At 48.0% G+C, this 17,419-nt stretch overlaps 1 protein-coding gene across 1 annotated transcript; it reads left to right on the forward strand.

Moving 5' to 3' along the window:
• The first annotated feature begins 6,411 nt into the window (after positions 1-6,411).
• Positions 6,412-7,317, forward strand: LOC133102476 (thyrotroph embryonic factor-like). The gene has a single exon (XM_061207463.1). The coding sequence runs from the start codon at positions 6,412-6,414 to the stop codon at positions 7,315-7,317; it is 906 nt and encodes a 301-aa protein (XP_061063446.1).
• The last annotated feature ends 10,102 nt before the right edge of the window (positions 7,318-17,419 follow it).

Consider the following 17,419-nt stretch of genomic DNA (forward strand, 5'->3'; position numbering starts at 1 on the left):
ATTAGAATGACTTCATAAATTACAACCACCAGTCAGTGAAAACCTTGTGAAACACGTGTTTTGTGAGGGCTTATAAAACATATAAAATAAAAATAATGCAGGTTTTTAGTAAGGTTCGGAGACCTTTACATGGAAAGAAGAAACATTAACATGTCTTAAAAGCCAAGTGATCAATGTTTGTGGGCTGTAGATTTCTGGAAGGGCCTCAGGAGTTAGGGGATGAGTAGGACCTGGATCCGGGGACACGGGCTTGAGGACTGTGGACCAGAATGTAGCATCCCAGCCAAAATCTCCAGTTAACAGAGATGGTAACTGTCTTTCTTTTATTTTTTTAAAGTGAGTTAATAGATTATATATTTTAGAGCTGTTTAGAGTCACAGAAAAATTGGGCAGAAAGTACAGTTTTCCCACATACTCCTTGTCTGCATACATGCAGCTTCCCGCATGACAGGCATCCTGCTCCCCGTGGTCCTTCTGTTAGAATCGGGGACACTGCCCTGCACTGCAAGGTGTGCTTGTCTTTCCTAGTGGGTAAGCATCATCTTAGTGTCAGTAAGATTCTAAATGTTTAGGAAAATCAAAACCATAACAATAATATTATTGTGTTAAGGAACATGTGTGACTTTCTTATGTATTTTTTTTTTTTTTTTTTTTTTTATTTATGGTTGTGTTGGGTCTTCGTTTCTGTGGAGGGCTTTCTCTAGTTGTGGCAAGCAGGAGCCACTCTTCATCGCGGTGCGCGGGCCTCTCACTATGGCGGCCCCTCTTGTTGCGGAGCACAGGCTCCAGATGCGCGGGCTCAGTAATTGTGGCTCACGGGCCCAGCTGCTCCGTGGCATGTGGGATCTTCCCAGACCAGGGCTCGAACCCGTGTCCCCTGCACTGGCAGGCAGATTCTCAACCGCTGCGCCACCAGGGAAGCACCTTATGTATTTTTAATGTATAAAATAATTTGTTCTATTAGAACTTCAGCTTTATAACTAAAATGCCAGATCGAGCAATTTATTTAGACTTGTGATTTTAACTTGAAATCTTCCTAAGTTGGAACATTTATGTGACCTTTATTAAACTTTACTGTATTTTTAAGTTCAATTTATTACATTTATAAGAATTATCTAATACTTAGGTTTTGTTTATTAGGTCAAAATACTTGTAAAGGAAATGGGATGTATTAAATTTGCAAATGCCATATGGACACCTAGGGGGGAAAGCGGGCGTAGGGAGGTGGTAATGGGATGAATTGGGAGATTGGGATTGACATATATACACTAATATGTATAAAATAGATAACTAATAAGAACCAGCTTATAAAAAAATAAATAAATAAAATTCAAAAATAAATAAATTTGCAAATGCAGTTTAAAGATATAAAATGTGTAAATAGGCCAGACTTAGCATTAATAACAACTCTCCTATAAGTGACAGTTAATAATTGCTCAAAAAAAAAAAAAAAGATTATTGTAATATGGACTTTAAAACTTTGGGAAGAACTAGGGTTTTGAATCTGTGACTTTAATAAATTGAACCTTTATTTTAAAAATCTCAATAGACTTTTTGGAACAGGTGCAATTTCCTCTGAGGCAAAACAAAACAAGCCTTTCATATTTAACACCCTCTTCTTCTAGAGTACAGTGACCCTTCCTTTAATCTTTTAAGCTTCTATAATTGTATCATCAAAATAAGGATTGTTTTTGTTTTTGTTTCATTTATCTCTTTGCTATCATACAGTGAGACTCCAGAGCACAGGGACAGTGTCTCATTTATATTCGATTCTGTAGTGTCTGGCATAATGCTTTGGCACACAGGAAGCGCTCAATAAATGCTAAATGCAATACAAAGGTTCTGGACAAAATGGCAGAGTGTGACAAAATGGCTCAAATTTACACTAATTATCAAGATACAAAGCAGTACAGGTGTATCTGAGGTGACTTGATGCATGAGTAGCATTTTGGTCAAATCTCAAAGGTAAAAAATTATGTAACAGGTCATCTCTCTTCCCATCCATTCTCGTGTCAGTTAAATTCCACAGGAATTGCTGTGAGTTCTTTAACTTGGGGCATCTTGTCCTTGAGTAACACTGAGGCTTCTGAATTTGTTGGTTGTTTCTGGATGTTGATTTAAACATTGAGTTTGCCTTAGTGAAAAGAACTTGGAAAGAACGAACTTGAGCTCAAGTCCTGATCCTGCCCCAGGCCAAATACAACAGAGCAGCCGTGCAGCCTGGGTCAGTTGCTTACCCTCTGTGAGTATCACTTTCCTTTTCAGTCAAAGAAAATGATACCAGTATCTGCCTCATAGCAAGTCTGTTTATAAAATGCAGTCATAATGTATACGTTCAGGGCAACTATACAAATGAGGACTCATGCTATACGCTTACAAGAACCGTTTCTCACTTTTGTCTCGACATTGCCTTCTAGGTCCTTCCTACTCAGAGTGTGGCCTGTGGTCATGCAGCGCCAGCCTCACCCAGAGCTTGCTGGACGTGCAGAATCGCACTCTCACCCCCCAGCCCTACCGACCTGCAGGCTGCGTGTTGACAAGGTCCCAGAGGACTGCACGTTCCAGCTTGAGAAGCACTGTCTACACAGGACTGAAGGGGTGAGTTCCTTTCCTATTGCTGCTGTAATAAATCTCCACAAACCGACTGCTTGAAACAACAAAAGTGTATGATCTTAACAGTTCTGGAGGCAGAAGTCCTAAACTTAAGGTGTGGGCAGGGCTGGTTCCTTCTCAGGCTCCAGGGGAGGTTCATCTCCTTGACTTTCCAGCTCCTGGAGGCGCCTGCATCCTGGGCTCGTGGCCCCTTACCCCGTCGCTCTGACCACTGCCTCTGGCTTCAACCTTCCTCTCTGACTCTGACTCCCCGGCCTCCCTCTTTCACAAACAGGACCTTTGTGATGACAGTGGGCCACCGGATAACCCAGGATACCCTTCCCACCTCAAGTTGTTAAACTTTAATCACTTCTACAAAAGTCCCTTTTGTCGTGTGTAAAGTAACATATTCACAGGGGGATTAGGACGTGGCATCTCCGAGGGGCCATTGTTCTGTCTGTAACAGATTTGTGTGACTAAGCTTTGCTCAGTTGATCAGAAATCTATTTCAAAACAGTGGCAACTGAATGACATGCTCGCATTAGTTCATTGATTCGATCATTTGTATCCTTAGTGTTTCAGGGCCTAAAGGCTGCCCAACAATCCACGTATATTCTCTGTCCTCACTCTCTTCCACTCCTGCCCCACAAACTCTTCTCTCTTCCACGTGCCCACCCCACATTTCACCTTTACTCTCAAGGCATGACTTGGCCTCCCATTTCACAGAGAAATTACAGTCCACCAGACAGGAGTATCCTCAACTTCTTGACATCGTTTTCTTCATTTATTTATTCAGCAAATATATACTGGGTGTCACACTGTGGGCTAAGTACTGTCCTAGGTTTGCAGGTACAATGGCTCCTGCAAGGAACTGACATTCTAGTTGGAATTCCCTGGCGGTCCAGTGGTTGGGACTCCACACTCACTGTCGAGGCCCTGGGTTCAATCCCTGGCCAAAAAGAAAAAAGAAAAAAGAGAGAGAGAGAGAGAAATAAGGGGAGAAAATAGGGGGGGGAAGGGGGAGGGAGGAAGAGGAAGGGGAAACAGTAGATAGTGGAAAACGCCGTGCTGTGCTGAGAATAGAGGACGATGGACTAGGCAGCTACTTAAGAGGGAAAGGTCAGGGAAGCTCCTCTGAAGAGGTGCTCTGAAGCTGAGATGTGAACCTGACAAGAACCTGCTACGTGGAAGCGCACCAGGCAGAGGAGACCATGGTTGTCATCAGACAGACACACGGACTCGCATGGACTCCCATCCTGTTCTGTTTTCTCTCCTCCGGCTTAAGGGAAGACGCCCCCCTTTGTTCTAGCTGAGCAGTCTCACATGGCAGGCACATCCTTGGGAATCCTTGAAGACTTTCCAGAGGCTTCCTGGGCAAGTGCATTTTCGGGAGTCATTTTCCTGATTTCTTTTTTTTTTTTTTTTTTTTTGCCTTTTCTATTCATTTATTCATTTCTCAAATGCTTGTTGAGATTCTTCTCTTTTCTGAGGGCTGTGATAAGTGTCATATGTGTTGAGAATATAACACAGAGTAAGACGTGATTCCTACTCTCAAGGGACTAATATTCTGATGAAAGACCCCACACTCTAATTTGTAGTGACTATACTATATACACTGTAAAATTAAGTATATAAGAAATAACTCTGTGTAACTCATTCCCCGTGTTTTACAATGTTATAGTTTCACTCTGCCTTTTCCTTGGTATAATGTTAGCATAAATACATACCCCAGAACATGCCAGTAAAGTTTAAAGGTATCTCTTTTTACAACAAAAAAGTGACTCCTTTTTCAAAGCCATTCTTTAGATTTTTCTTAAATACCTGCCTTTTCTTAGCCCCAGTATGTTGTAGCAAAAATAGAAATGAGACTTTTCTGAAAAACAAGGAAAATAAGAAAACAATAAACAGGCTGGGGAAACAGCATAAACAGTCCTGAAAGAGTTAAACAATCTTGATTATTCTTTAGCTGTAAGCACTAACAAACACTTGTAGCTAGACTTGTCCTCCTTCACAAAGCTAACCTCTAACACTCTCTGACTCTGTGTGAATTACATCCTGCACCTGGTGTTTACACCCCCTGCACTCCCTTGTAGCAAATCACCGCTTGTAGCATTCTGCATTTCAGAAAGAAGGTTGCAGGCCAAAAACCAGAGAGGAAGTGACCCAATTACTGGGCTGCCTGACACCAGCTGTGACTGTTTTGAAATAATGCAGGTTAGGGTTAGGGTTAGGGTTAGGATCACCGCTTTGATTCTGATCACCTATCCCAGACTGAGAGCCCCACCTACAAGACTTCTCCTGATTCCCCAGGGCACAGTTCTGGAGGCGCTAGCCTGCTGTGTTCCCGCTTTGCCTGGCAAAGAATATAGCTACTTTTTTTCTTTTTCCTCCGAAATTCTGCCTCTGTATTTCTATTTGGCATCCGTACAGAGACCCAAGATTTTGGCATCAAGTCTAACTTCATTTTCCCAATCTTAAACTTCCACGTGTTCCTTTCTAAGATTGTCTGTCTGAGACCACACGTCCAAGTTGAGATGTCCTCCCTTCCTGTCTACCTCCCTTTCACAGTTACCCTTTACTCTTTTTATGAAAGGCAGCTCAGCTCTTACCCAACCTAAATCTTAATGTGTGGCTTTGCCCCCAGTGAGTAAAAACCTCAGCTTGTCAAATAAGGGGTAATTCTAGATATGGCTGGTTGTGTGGAGCAAGGGAACGTGGAGATAAACAAAGAATATCTGTAATGATTAGGTTTTTTTAATGACTTTTTTTTGGATTAAGAAGGCCTTTTAAAATATTTATTTATTTTATTTTATTATTTTAATTTTATTTTTTGGCCGTGTCAGGTCTGAGTTGCAGCATGTGGGATCTTCATTGAGGCGTGCGGGATCTTATTTGTTGCCATGCGTGGGCTCTTCATTGCAGCATGCAGGTTTTCTCTCTCTAGTTGTGGTGCACGAGCTCCAGGGTGCATGGGCTCTGCAGTTGTGGCGTGCGGGCTCCAGAACACGTGAGCTCTGTAGTTTGCGGCCCGTGGGTTCTCTCGTTGAGGCACGCGAGCTCAGTACTTGTGTCACGCAGGGGCTTAGTTGCCCCGCGGCATGTGGGATCTTAGTTCCCCGACCAGGGATCGAACCTGAGTCCCCTGCATGGGAAGGAGGATTCTTTACCACTGGACCACCAGGGTGGGATGAATTGGGTGATTGGGATTGACATGTATACACTGATGTGTATAAAATTGATGACCGATTTAAAAAAAAAAAAATTAAAAAAAAAACAACAACTCCTTTCATTCCCTCTACTTATTATATGAGCAGGGTGTTTGGTTATTTTTTTTTAATTTGCATTATAAAAAGAAAAATATGAATAGAACTGATGCTGAAGCTTGTCTTATTTTATTAATACGTAATATTTATCCACAGATACGTGAATTAAATTTTAAAAGCCCTACTCATCTCATTAGGAGATATATTTCAATAATATTTTACTTTTTATGTTTAATAGTTATCAAAATTATAAGTTATGCTATTTTATCAATTATATACTAAAATAATTATATCTAAATTGAGTATGAATATTTTATTACATTCATATTTTTGTTGCAAATAAGTATGGTGGGTTGATTAATAGAATATAGTATAAAATTCAGTTATGGAAATTAAAAGGATGTGAATGTTCAAGGAATGAAGGGACATTTTGGAATTGCTAAACTGTTAAAAAAAAAAAAAAAAAAAGAGGCCCGTGTCGGCAGCTGCGGTGGCTCCGTCCCATCTCGGGGGGCGGGCGGGGGAGGCGAGGCGAGCGAGCAGAGCGCTGGGCACGATGTCCGACGCAGACGGCGGAAAGAAGCCACCTGTGGAGCCGCAGGCGGGGCCGGGGCCGGGGCCCGCAGCCAGGGAAAGGGGCCTGCAGGGCCCCTTCCCTGTGGTCCTGAAGAAGCTTATGGAGAACCCCCCGCGCGAGGCGCGCCTACATAAGGAAAAGGGGAAGGAAAAGCTGGAGGAAGACGAGGCTGCAGCAGCCAGCACCATGGCGGTCTCTGCCTCCCTCATGCCACCCATCTGGGACAAGACCATCCAATATGATGGCGAGTCTTTCCACCTGGAGTACATGGACCTGGATGAGTTCCTGCTGGAGAATGGCATCCCTGCCAGCCCCACCCACCTGGCCCAGAACCTGCTGCTGCCTGTGGCTGAGCTAGAAAGGAAGGAGTCGGCCAGCTCCTCCACGGCGTCCCCACCATCCTCCTCCACCGCTGTCTTTCACCCCTCGGAAACCGTGTCTAGCACAGAATCCTCCCTGGAAAAGGAGAGGGAGACACCCAGTCCCATCGACCCCAACTGCGTGGAGGTGGATGTGAACTTCAATCCCGACCCTGCCGACCTGGTCCTCTCCAGTGTGCCGGGCGGGGAGCTGTTCAAGCCTTGGAAGCACAGGTTTGCAGAGGAGGACCTGAAGCCCCAGCCCGTGATCAAAAAGGCCAAGAAGGTCTCTGTCCCCGACGAGCAGAAGGGCGGAAAGTACTGGACGAGACGCAAGAAGAACAACGCGGCAGCCAAGCGGTCCTGGGACGCCCGGCGCCTGAAGAAGAACCAGATCACCATCCGGGCGGCCTTCCTGGAGGAGGAGAACACAGCCCTGCGGACGGAGGTGGCGGAGCTGCACAAGAAGGTGGGCAAGTGCAAGACCATCATGTCCAAGTACGAGACCAAGTACGGGCCCTTGTAACCCGTGCCCCCGCCCGGGCGCGCTGCCTCACCTCAGACCTCTGCCTGGGACCCCTGAAACCCACCCCTGCGTGGAGACTTATGACTTGTCGTGGGCGCATGGCGGCGCACCTGCCCCAGGAGCCTTCACGTTCAAGCTTCATCATCACATGGCCAGCACGGCGACTTCCCTGGAGGCCAGCCTCCTCCCTGGTGGGATGCGAGAGAATCTACGAGGTGGTGAATCAGCCTAAGTCTCTGTTCTTGGCTGTCTCAGTTGGACCGGAAGGGGACCTCTGGAGCATGGGCTCTTCTTTTCCAGGGTACTCAGGCTTCCCTGACTCTCCCTGCTTCTCCAGCCTGGGCCGTCCAGGCCTGTCTCTGCATAATGAGTCATGATGGCTGTCGCCCTTACATCTTCTCAGGTAGCAGGGCGCATTTCCAGGCAGGGAGGGTCTGTTGTCCTCCCCAGAAAGTCTTAGAGAAAAACATCCGTTCCCATCTTCCTCAAAGGTAAAAAGACATGCCAGCTCCTCTGTAGTGTCCACGCGGGTGCCAGGCCGCAGCGGCTGGGTGTCTGCACAGCCTGGGACGGGCTTTGCGTCTGGGCCTGCAACAGAAGTGCACCCAACCATTCTTAGCTCCCTCACCCCTTTTCTCTGTGGCTCTGAGGCCTGGAAGGAGGAGGCCCTGGTGAGGGGTTCCCTCTGTGTTCCATCCGCCGTTGGGGAGAGACTCCCAGGGTGGTGGTCTCTGAGCCTTGGTCGCCGTGCATATCTCTTCTCCAGGTCACTTGTGGAGGCCGCCTGAGTCAAATCTGTCCCACCAGACTGGGCCTCTGGGCCTGCTGTTTCTTTTCATCCAGTGACCAAGCTCAGATCTTGGATTTAAAAGAAAGAGTCTCCTCGTCTAGGAAGCTTAACTTCCTGGAGCTGGGATGCACCTTCTGCATGGTGTTCAGAAAACCGGTCTCCACAGCCCCGCACGCTGTAGGCGGGGAGCTGGGGCATGTTTCTCGAGAAGCTCCCGCTCGTTCTTGCTCTGCTTTCCTGTGCGGGCCAGGCCCGAGTCTGCTGTCCCTGAAAAGCAGAAGAGGGCTTCCCAGTTCTGGCTTCAGGATCCACCCCGTGCGAGCGGCCAGGAGGGCGTCACCAGGCAGGACACCTGGTCACCTGGTCGCAGCACAGCTCTTTTGGAACAGTGGGCTCTGGGGACATTTACATAGGCTAGAGTCCCCTCGATCTGGGTCCCAGGAGACAGCCACCCATGCGAGCCTGGCTGTGGTGTGGTGCGGAGGGGCCCACCTCCCAGCTGCTCCTTTCTCTTGTGTCCAGCTGGACTCGTCCTTTGGCTCTGCCCGAGAGATTAATTAAGGAGATCCGTGGAAGCGTCTGCTCGCTGCGGTCAGCTGGGGCACCCAGAGATGGGTGTATTTATTTGCTCAGGGCAGGCAGCCTGTGGTAAGGAGGGGTCAGAGGTGACGGGCACACTTTGTCACATTCACCACTGGCTTTATTTAAAGTGGTGGCTCGGAGTCCTGGGCCTTGACCCCTAAAGACTTTTCATAACAGATGTTAAGAGCAGGGGAAGCCATCCACTGGCCCTGGACCACACCCCAGGGGAACGCCACGGCCCTCCAGGGACCTGCACACCCGTCTCTCCAGGGGACTTGACAGGGGTCCCTGAGGCCAAGGGATGTCAGTGCCCTCCCTGCAGGCCCCTGACTTTTACTTTGTGGTTCTATGAAAACCATGTTCACACTTTTCACTCTATTGTAACCACAACAGGGCAGTTGCATCCGGCATGTCAGTGTCCTGCCCTGGGCAGCTCGCCCGCCCGGGCACTCTCCCTCTGGTCTGGCCACCCACCAAGAGGGCACTTCTCATTTTGTTATTGGTAGAAGAGCCACCAGCTTAAAAGCTCTTCATTTTCTTTGGCCAGAAGTGTATGGTTTGTGTTTCTTTCAGTTTTTTCCCCTAAGGGATGGACATTTAGTCTCCGGGTGGTGTCCACTTTCCGACCCCAGCGGGTGAGATGATGGCCTGATGTCTCTTCTCTTTGTCCCACCTTCTGCCTGTGCAGTGCCCTCCCCTTCTACCCACCGCCCCCCCCCCCCGCCAGCCAGTGGGTGTCTGGTTCTCTCCTTACTTGGGAAGAGTGTGGTGCTGGCTTCTTTTAGAAGAGCCCCTTTGAGCCAGGAGCCTGGCAGGGACAGGGAGGAGATGTCCGTGGAGGTTGACATTTTGGGGAAAAGGGTGCTCAGGTAAGCATGTCTTCTTCCCAGGCTTAAGGATCAAGTCCTTGCAGGAGGAGAGGGTGGTGCCTACTCAGTTTCCATTGTGGAGTGGGGAGTCTCCTTGACTCCCCGCTGGACCCTCTCTGTCTTGGGGCTGACAGCCAAAGACTGAGGCGCCTATGCTCAGATCTTTGACATCCTCTAAAAAGCACTGGAGACTAGAGATGCCAATGTAAATGGCTTTCTGTGGGCTTGCAGTGGGCTGGGAAGCGCCATCCCTACCTAAACACCCTGTCTTCAGCCTCATTGCAACCTCAGAACAGACAAATCATGAATGAATGAGCTAGAATGTTGCAAGAATATGCATATAATAAATATATATCTAGATAGAGAAATATATATATTCAGAGAGAGAGAGAGCTTTCACAATGGCCAGCAGCCTTGTGGAGGACCTGGGTAACTCTTACCCTTGGCCAAAGGCAAGGGTTTGCCTGTCTGGGTCCTGAGGTTGCGGAAGGCACGTAGTAGTGAACCTTGACTCGGTAAGCATCACTCTGGTGAGGGGACCTGCTGTGGCCCTGGCAGGCAGCTCCTGCTTGAGGTGGGGTGGCAGGCATGGGGGCCGGCAGAAAAGGGCCCCTTCATGCTGTGCAGCTCTCCATCCAGGGCCCTGGGAGCAAAGGGCTGAAAGCCCCTGGTTTTCATGGCAAAGCCCCCCCCCCCGCGAGCTCCTTTAACATCTGTTAATTAAGTGCAATAAATTTTTCTAGAAAATGGCAAAGATGACTTCCAGGTGGATATTGCTGTTTTACAGTGTTGGGGATGCCAGAACACCACTTGGTTTTATTTTTCTAAGTGCATGTGACGCGACAGAGTGTGTGGGGCTCTGCTTCCTCCCCTGGGAGCTGGCATTCCAGCAGGCCTCTCTCTCCTTTACCTTTGCTGGGGAAGGAGGCAAGGCGCAAACCCTTCTTCCCAGCCGGTGAGGGCAGAGGCAGAGCGTAGCCCACTGGCCTTATGTGCGTGTGTGCGTGCGAGTGTGCCGCTGCCGGTGGGCCGGAGTGATGTGGCGGGAGGGAAGCGGGGAATGTATCCTTTTCAAACGAAATTAAATATTTTGAGATGAAAAAAAAAAAGAGAGAGAGCTTGTTTATCTTCTCAATGTGCAATGGTGGGTACCAAATTGCTAGAGTATTTTGATTTCATGGACTGTATTTAAAAGGCACAGTATTTTTTAATATGCTAGAACTTACATCCTTTGCAACTGTTTATATGTAAAAAGAAAATGTTTGGATGTCAAATTTAAAACGTGTGAATTGTACATATTTTTTCAAACATTTTTTAGTGTACTGAGCAAAACAGTTGGACGACCCATGAGCTAAAACATTGGTTTACAAGCTTAAGCACGCACCAGAATCCCTGGAAGGTGGTTAAAACGCAGGTCGCCGGTCTCCTCCGCGGACATTTCTCACTCACTGGGTCCGGAGTGGAGCTGGGGAATTTGCATTTTTCATCAGTTCCCAGGTGGTGCGAACGCTGCTGGCCCACACCCTGAGAACCGCAGTCCTGCTCTAGAATTTACTAGCCTACCTGCAGTTGACTAACCTGGAAACACGGGTATCCTGCTCCTCCTCCTTCTCCCACAGCCTCCAAAACAATCACCACCTAGTCTTTCCCATTTACTCCACCTGCAAATCGGAAGCCAGTGCAACCCCTCCGCATCCCCCGCCCTGGTCCAGCGCAGCCCCGCCCTCACCCGGATCCGCCGCAGCCCCGCCCACACCCGGAACCCCGCCGCAGCCCCGCCCTCACCTGGATCCCCGCCACAGCCCCGCCCTCACCCGGATCCGCCGCAGCCCCGCCCTCACCGGATCCGCCACAGACCAGCTCTCACCTGGATCCCCGCCGCAGCCCCGCCCTCACCCGGATCCCCGCCGCAGCCCCGCCCTCACCTGGATCCCCGCCACAGCCCCGCCCTCACCCGGATCCGCCGCAGCCCCGCCCTCACCGGATCCGCCACAGCCCCGCCCTCACCTGGATCTCCCCCGCAGCCCCCTCCCCCATCTCTCCGCAGCGCAGCCAGAAAGACCTTTCCGAAGCCCAGCCACAATCAGTCACACGCTCGCTCAGCACCTTCCCCAACCCTCCGTTACCCTGAAGATGCAAGACCAAATATCCTCCTGTGTCTCTTGGTCTCGGCTCATTTTTAGAGCTTCATCTTCCATCTCCAATCCTCACCACAACTGTAAACTTCAAGTCTACTGGAGTATTTCTTGTTCCTTTAATGTGCTCTGCTCTTTCTCACCTCTGGGATGCAATTTAAACTCTCTGGGAAACTCCTCCTCTCCCCCAACCTTTGTTCACTGTGCTGAGTCCTAATCACCTCCAGATTGGTTGTTGAAGTCACTTCATCCAGAACTCATCCTGGATTCTTTACAACCAGCTCGAATCCCGCCAAGTGTGCTCTCATGACCCCACTGCTGGCTTCAAGTATCACGCATCACATTTGATGGTACTTGCCTGTTTGCTTGTCTGTCTCTCTCCCTCTAGATTTCAGTTCTCTGGAATCTCTTCTCTTGTTTACCATTGTATCTCTAGTTACAGTGCCTGGAGCCCGGTAGATAAGCAGCAGATGTTTGTTGAATGAATTCATGTTCCTCCCATTCGTTCACATCACACCAAGAGCTGAAATGGAAAGCAGAGTGTAGTCTATGGTCCCAGCGGCTAGCAATAACACAGGAGACTGGGGCAGGAAGACAAACACACAGAGAAAGAAAAGACGGTATGGTTTACTGTGAGAGTGAGTGACACACCGTGTAAGTGCAACAGAAGTTTCGAGAGAAAGGAGATTGTGCTTGATGGATTGTTTGGAGGAAACTAGGTGAAGACCTTGAGTCTTCACATTTTCTTTTCATGACTTTTATAGTTGAGGACAAAGGGCATTTTGTGAGCCTTTGGGCAAAGCAGTGAACTATTTATTTAGCATCGATCTTTTCCAAGACTGGGAGCTATCACATGAAGAGAGGCTGGGCAGCCTGCCCTACGAACTTAGTGCAGTGACTTCAAAGCTTGTAATCGCTATTGATTATTATTATTTTTGTATCAGTTCACATCTGGTCACAGGGAATGTAGACAGATACAGAATTTCAGTTTTTGGAAACTGCATGAAGTTTTATTGCAGCAAGGAGGTGACAAATGGTTCCTCCAAAAGCTAGTTTAGTAAATCACTCTAGTTGAAAAAGACATAATATTAGTGTTTTCTTTCAAAGATATTTAAAGGCACACATTTTCATTCAATTCAAGCCTTCTATACTATACAGAGCGAAACTACTCAAAGATTCTGAGAATCATGCATTCTTACATCTACGATAAAGGCAGTTTTAAAAAGCCTTTTTAGGGCTTCCCTGGTGGCGCCGTGGTGAAGAATCCGCCTGCCAATGCAGGGGACACGGGTGCGAGCCCTGGTCCGGGAAGATCCCACAAGCTGCAGAGCAACTAAGCCCGTGCACAACTACTGAGCCTGCGCTCTAGAGCCCACGAGCCACAACTACTGAGCCCATGCGCCACAACTACTGAAGCCCGCACGCCGAGAGCCCGTGCTCTGCAACAAGAGAAGCCACTGCAGTGAGAAGCCCGTGCACTGCAACGGAGAGTAGCCCCTGCTCACTGCAACTAGAGAAAGCCCACATGCAGCAACGAAGATCCAACTCAGCCAAAAATTAATAAATAAATAAAATAAAATTTTTTAAAAAAGCCTTTTTAACAAACATTAAATTTTAACATTAAACATTTTAACAAACATTCTAAATGTTGACCTGGCATTTTTATTTAAAAGTTCAAAATTCCTGGGGCTTCCCTGGTGGCGCAGTGGTTGAGGGTCTGCCTGCCAATGCAGGGGACACGGGTTCAAGCCCTGGTCTGGGAAGATCCCACATGCCGCGGAGCAACTAGGCCCGTGAGCCACAACTACTGAGCCTGCGCGTCTGGAGCCTGTGCTCCGCAACAAGAGAGGCCACGATAGTGAGAGGCCCGCGCACCGCGATGAAGAGTGGCCCCCGCTTGCCGCAACTAGAGAAAGCCCTCGCACAGAAACGAAGACCCAACACAGCCAAAAACAAATAAATTAATAAAACACTGACATTATCGGAATATTCTGAACATGAAATAAAATTAAAAAAAAAAAAAAGTTCAAAATTCCTGAAAGTAGTGGTTATTAAAATACTATATAGCAAAGATGTAAGTGTCTCATGTGTGAGAAGCAATTTTGGTTCTGCTCTCACTGGTCCATATGACTGTCAGGCAATAGAATTGCTCCTGCCCATGTGTTTGTGTAACAGGGAAGAGCCAATTTTGACCCCACATTAGATCTGTTTCTTTGACTTTAACCTTTGCTTTTCATTGCTTTTGTTATTATAGTCGTACATAATGGCCTGCTTCAGGGAACCCTGCCCCTCTGCGTGAATGTTAAACTAAAGCGCCTTTGTTCAGTTCACAGGGAGACAATCTGACCCTGCCCACCTGTGAATGGCTGCAGAAAAGAAGACATTAACACATCCCCTCCCGGACGCTGGCCAAGCCCGGCAAAACTAATGGCCTTTTTACTTTACTTCCTCGCCTCCTCCCCCTCTCTGTTCTATAAAAGAAACTGGCATCCAGACCCCGGTAAGATGGTTTCTTGGGGATCCTAGTCCACCATCTTGTCGGTCTGCCGGCTTTCGGAATAAAGTCGCTATTGCTTGCGTCAACACCTCGTCTCCCGATTTATTGGCCAGTCTTGTGGGGAGCAGAGCGAGCTTGGACTCAGTAACATTTGCATAACTTACTTAAAAATAAGTATTATGCATGTTTAACATATACTGCTGCAGTTTCCCTGATTATTTCTGTAAAGACAGTATCCAGGAAAAAACTAAGGCTCCAAATAAAATCTTTCAGGGAGAAAAGTGAATTGCTAAAAATAGGGCAGGAACAGCTGAGAGTGTGACTTGGAGACACAGGAGCAGGGACGCTTGCAGACTAGGAAGCCCTTCTGGAGAAATGATCTGAGGCAGCATAGTAAGGAGGTGTATGCATGTTCGTGGGAGGCCGTTCTGAACATAAAGGGCAATAGAGCACAGGGGTGGGTTTTGTGGAGTGGGCGAGGGAGGCAAAGCCTGCAGTCAGAGGATGGGCTTGGGCAGAGCAGTGCATGAGCCACGTGTAGGAGGCTGGAGGGCCAGAAACGCACACAGATGCCACACGAGTCAGGTGTGCGTGAAGCTGGGAAGGCCGAGAAAAGGCAGCAGATAGGCATGTAGTTAACAAGGGCAGAACTGTCGGAGCAGGTGATGTGCGGCTGGAGAGGAAGGGGCAGAGGCGAACGGTGAGGATGAGGGAGGGAACACGTCACGATACTGACCATGCATGAAAGTGAAGCGTGCACAGTGATTTCATAAGATCGATGCTGTATGTTCTTTAGAGAAAGTAGCTATAGGGGTTCCAGCAGGGCGATCAACTCATTTTTCATGCTGAAGAAAACCCACAAAGGTCACAAATGAGAAACATGAGCATTAGTTTTTAATGCCACTGATAGGTTGGATGAGATTGGGGGCGTTACTAAAGACCCACACCAAACCATATCAAAGGGAAAGAGAATTTCATACCGATGAATAGGGAAAGTATGGTTCCATATACCACACAATAATTTTGGAGTATGTAAAATTTATTAATTGGACTGACCCTGTTAAAATGATAATTATTGTGCATATCTGTGCAGCACACATCTAGGTTTATAAAATACAGCATAAGAGTATTAAATTTGCTGAGTGCATTCTACTAATAACGAATAATGTAAATTAGCACTCTTCATAGCCTCGACTCAAGGATCATATACAGATATGAGTGAATAAGCAGAGAAGTAAATATTAGCTTCTTCCACTAATTTATTTGCTTCTGAGGCTTAAAATATTGAATACGTTTTCATTTTTCTACTGTGCTTTATAAGGAAGTTAGTTTCAGAGCCTAAGGGATTGAAAAAATATATATTGACTTAGAACTATTTTTTCCTGGAAAACATATGTTGTAATTTACGAAAGGGATATTTGTTGTGTTTTTTTTTTTTACAATGTTGCAAAAGCTTGCATTCAGCTGATAGTGTTTAGCTGTCATTTTGGGGCTTCATAGTGTGCTGGTAATTTTGGCAAAATTCATGGGAACTCTCCAAATGAGACAGACTTTAAAATTACAGAGAGCATCATGAATTCTTGAAGCACTTGTTGGGAGGGAGTTAAATGTTTTAAGTCCCTTCTGTTAGCTCTTCTCACAGCAGACCCAGATGCTGAGGTGAACTCCTGGTTAATGACCTTCTTCAAGGTCACCGAATAAATCAGTTTCAGCCCTGGGGCTGGACTTCTAACCTCGGAGTCCTTATATGTAGCCTGTCTCCTGAGCTGAGTTGCCATTAATAGACTCGTTAGATACTTTGGGTTTTCAAATGTGGTTTAAAAATTCCATGTGATTAAACCTCGAGAAAAGATAACACATGTGCAATTTACATACTTTGCAACATTGTTTAGTGCTACGTAAAAATCTAGACTCCCTCATATCCAGACAAATCCAGCTTTAGAAATGCTTTGTTTTGGCCAACAAACTGTAGAAAACTTTGGTTTTCAACTTTTGGTTTTCTAATTTTATCAACATTGAAAAATTAGAAGTTTCGTGTAGCTGGCTTTCTGGTTTCTTTTTTAAATTTTAAAGATCTGATCTAATGCATAGTATAGTGAATATAGACAACAATATTGTACTATAATCATCAAACTTGCCATTCCCAGTTTTTCACTCTCCTAATTGTACTGTACATCTGCATCCATCAATCTGTATTTTTTAGGACTGGTTCCTGTAAAGTGGAATTTGGGGAACACAATTCGTGTGCATTTTTAGGTGTTGGCTGCAGTTTCCACTATCTGTGTCTCTTCATCAAGTTTGCGCCTTGTTTGGGAAAGCAGGGGCTCCGGAGAGCCCGGAGCTCCACCTGAGGCAGGGAGATGGCCGAGTGGGCAGTGGAGGCCGTCAGGGTGCCTAAGAGTGACCCGCGGAGCAGGGAGGGCCACCCCAGTCCCCTGGCCCAGGTTTCCCGCCACACCCCCCTGCTCCGTTCCCCGGAGCTCATCTCAGCCCGACCCTGTCCCGTGACACACCCAGCCCTGGAGGCGGCACAACCCCTGAGCACCCCTCGGGCTCCCCCAGCAGTGACCCCTGGCTCGGCCCTGCGCCAGCCCCCAGCCCTGGCACCCCTCACATTCAGCTTCTGCGTGGGGAGGGGCTCTGCTTCCCGCCCGAGACGCCAGGTGAGGAGGAGGGGGGAGCCCTCACCTCCCTCAAGGTTAGGACAGAGGGCGCTGTATCTGCGGCTGCGGGTCAGCGACCTCTCTCACCTCGGCCAAGAGACGGGTCCGCACGCACAGAACACAGACCTTCACAGGGAGGACACTCAGGGCTCCCCTGAGGGTAAGAGGGGGACGCGCCTGATGGAACAGGGGTGGAGAGCAGTAAGGACCACGGGGCAGGGTCCCCACGGCGCGGGCAGTGCCGTCACGGTTACGGGCTCAGGATCGGTGTTGGTTTGTACAAAGGGGCCCGGATTCTTCCTAGTGTCGTTTCCATTAAAGACTAACATCTTCTCCAGAAACTGACTTTCAATATCGACCCGCGAGAAGACACTGACCCCCGCCCCCCGTGGCTGCGGGACCCTGAGATGCGGTCTCGGGGCAAGTGCACAGGGGAGGTGGGAGGCGCCCCAGAGAGCTCAGCGCAGCTCTCTGTGGCTGCTTGTAAGGAGGGAGCCCCTTTCCCGGGTGCCCCGGCCTGTGGTCCGAGGAGGAGACGGCACTATGCACGGCGCTCCAGGGTCAGC

Source organism: Eubalaena glacialis, chromosome 12 (genome assembly GCF_028564815.1).
Source record: "Eubalaena glacialis isolate mEubGla1 chromosome 12, mEubGla1.1.hap2.+ XY, whole genome shotgun sequence".
Taxonomy (NCBI): Eukaryota; Metazoa; Chordata; class Mammalia; order Artiodactyla; family Balaenidae; genus Eubalaena; species Eubalaena glacialis.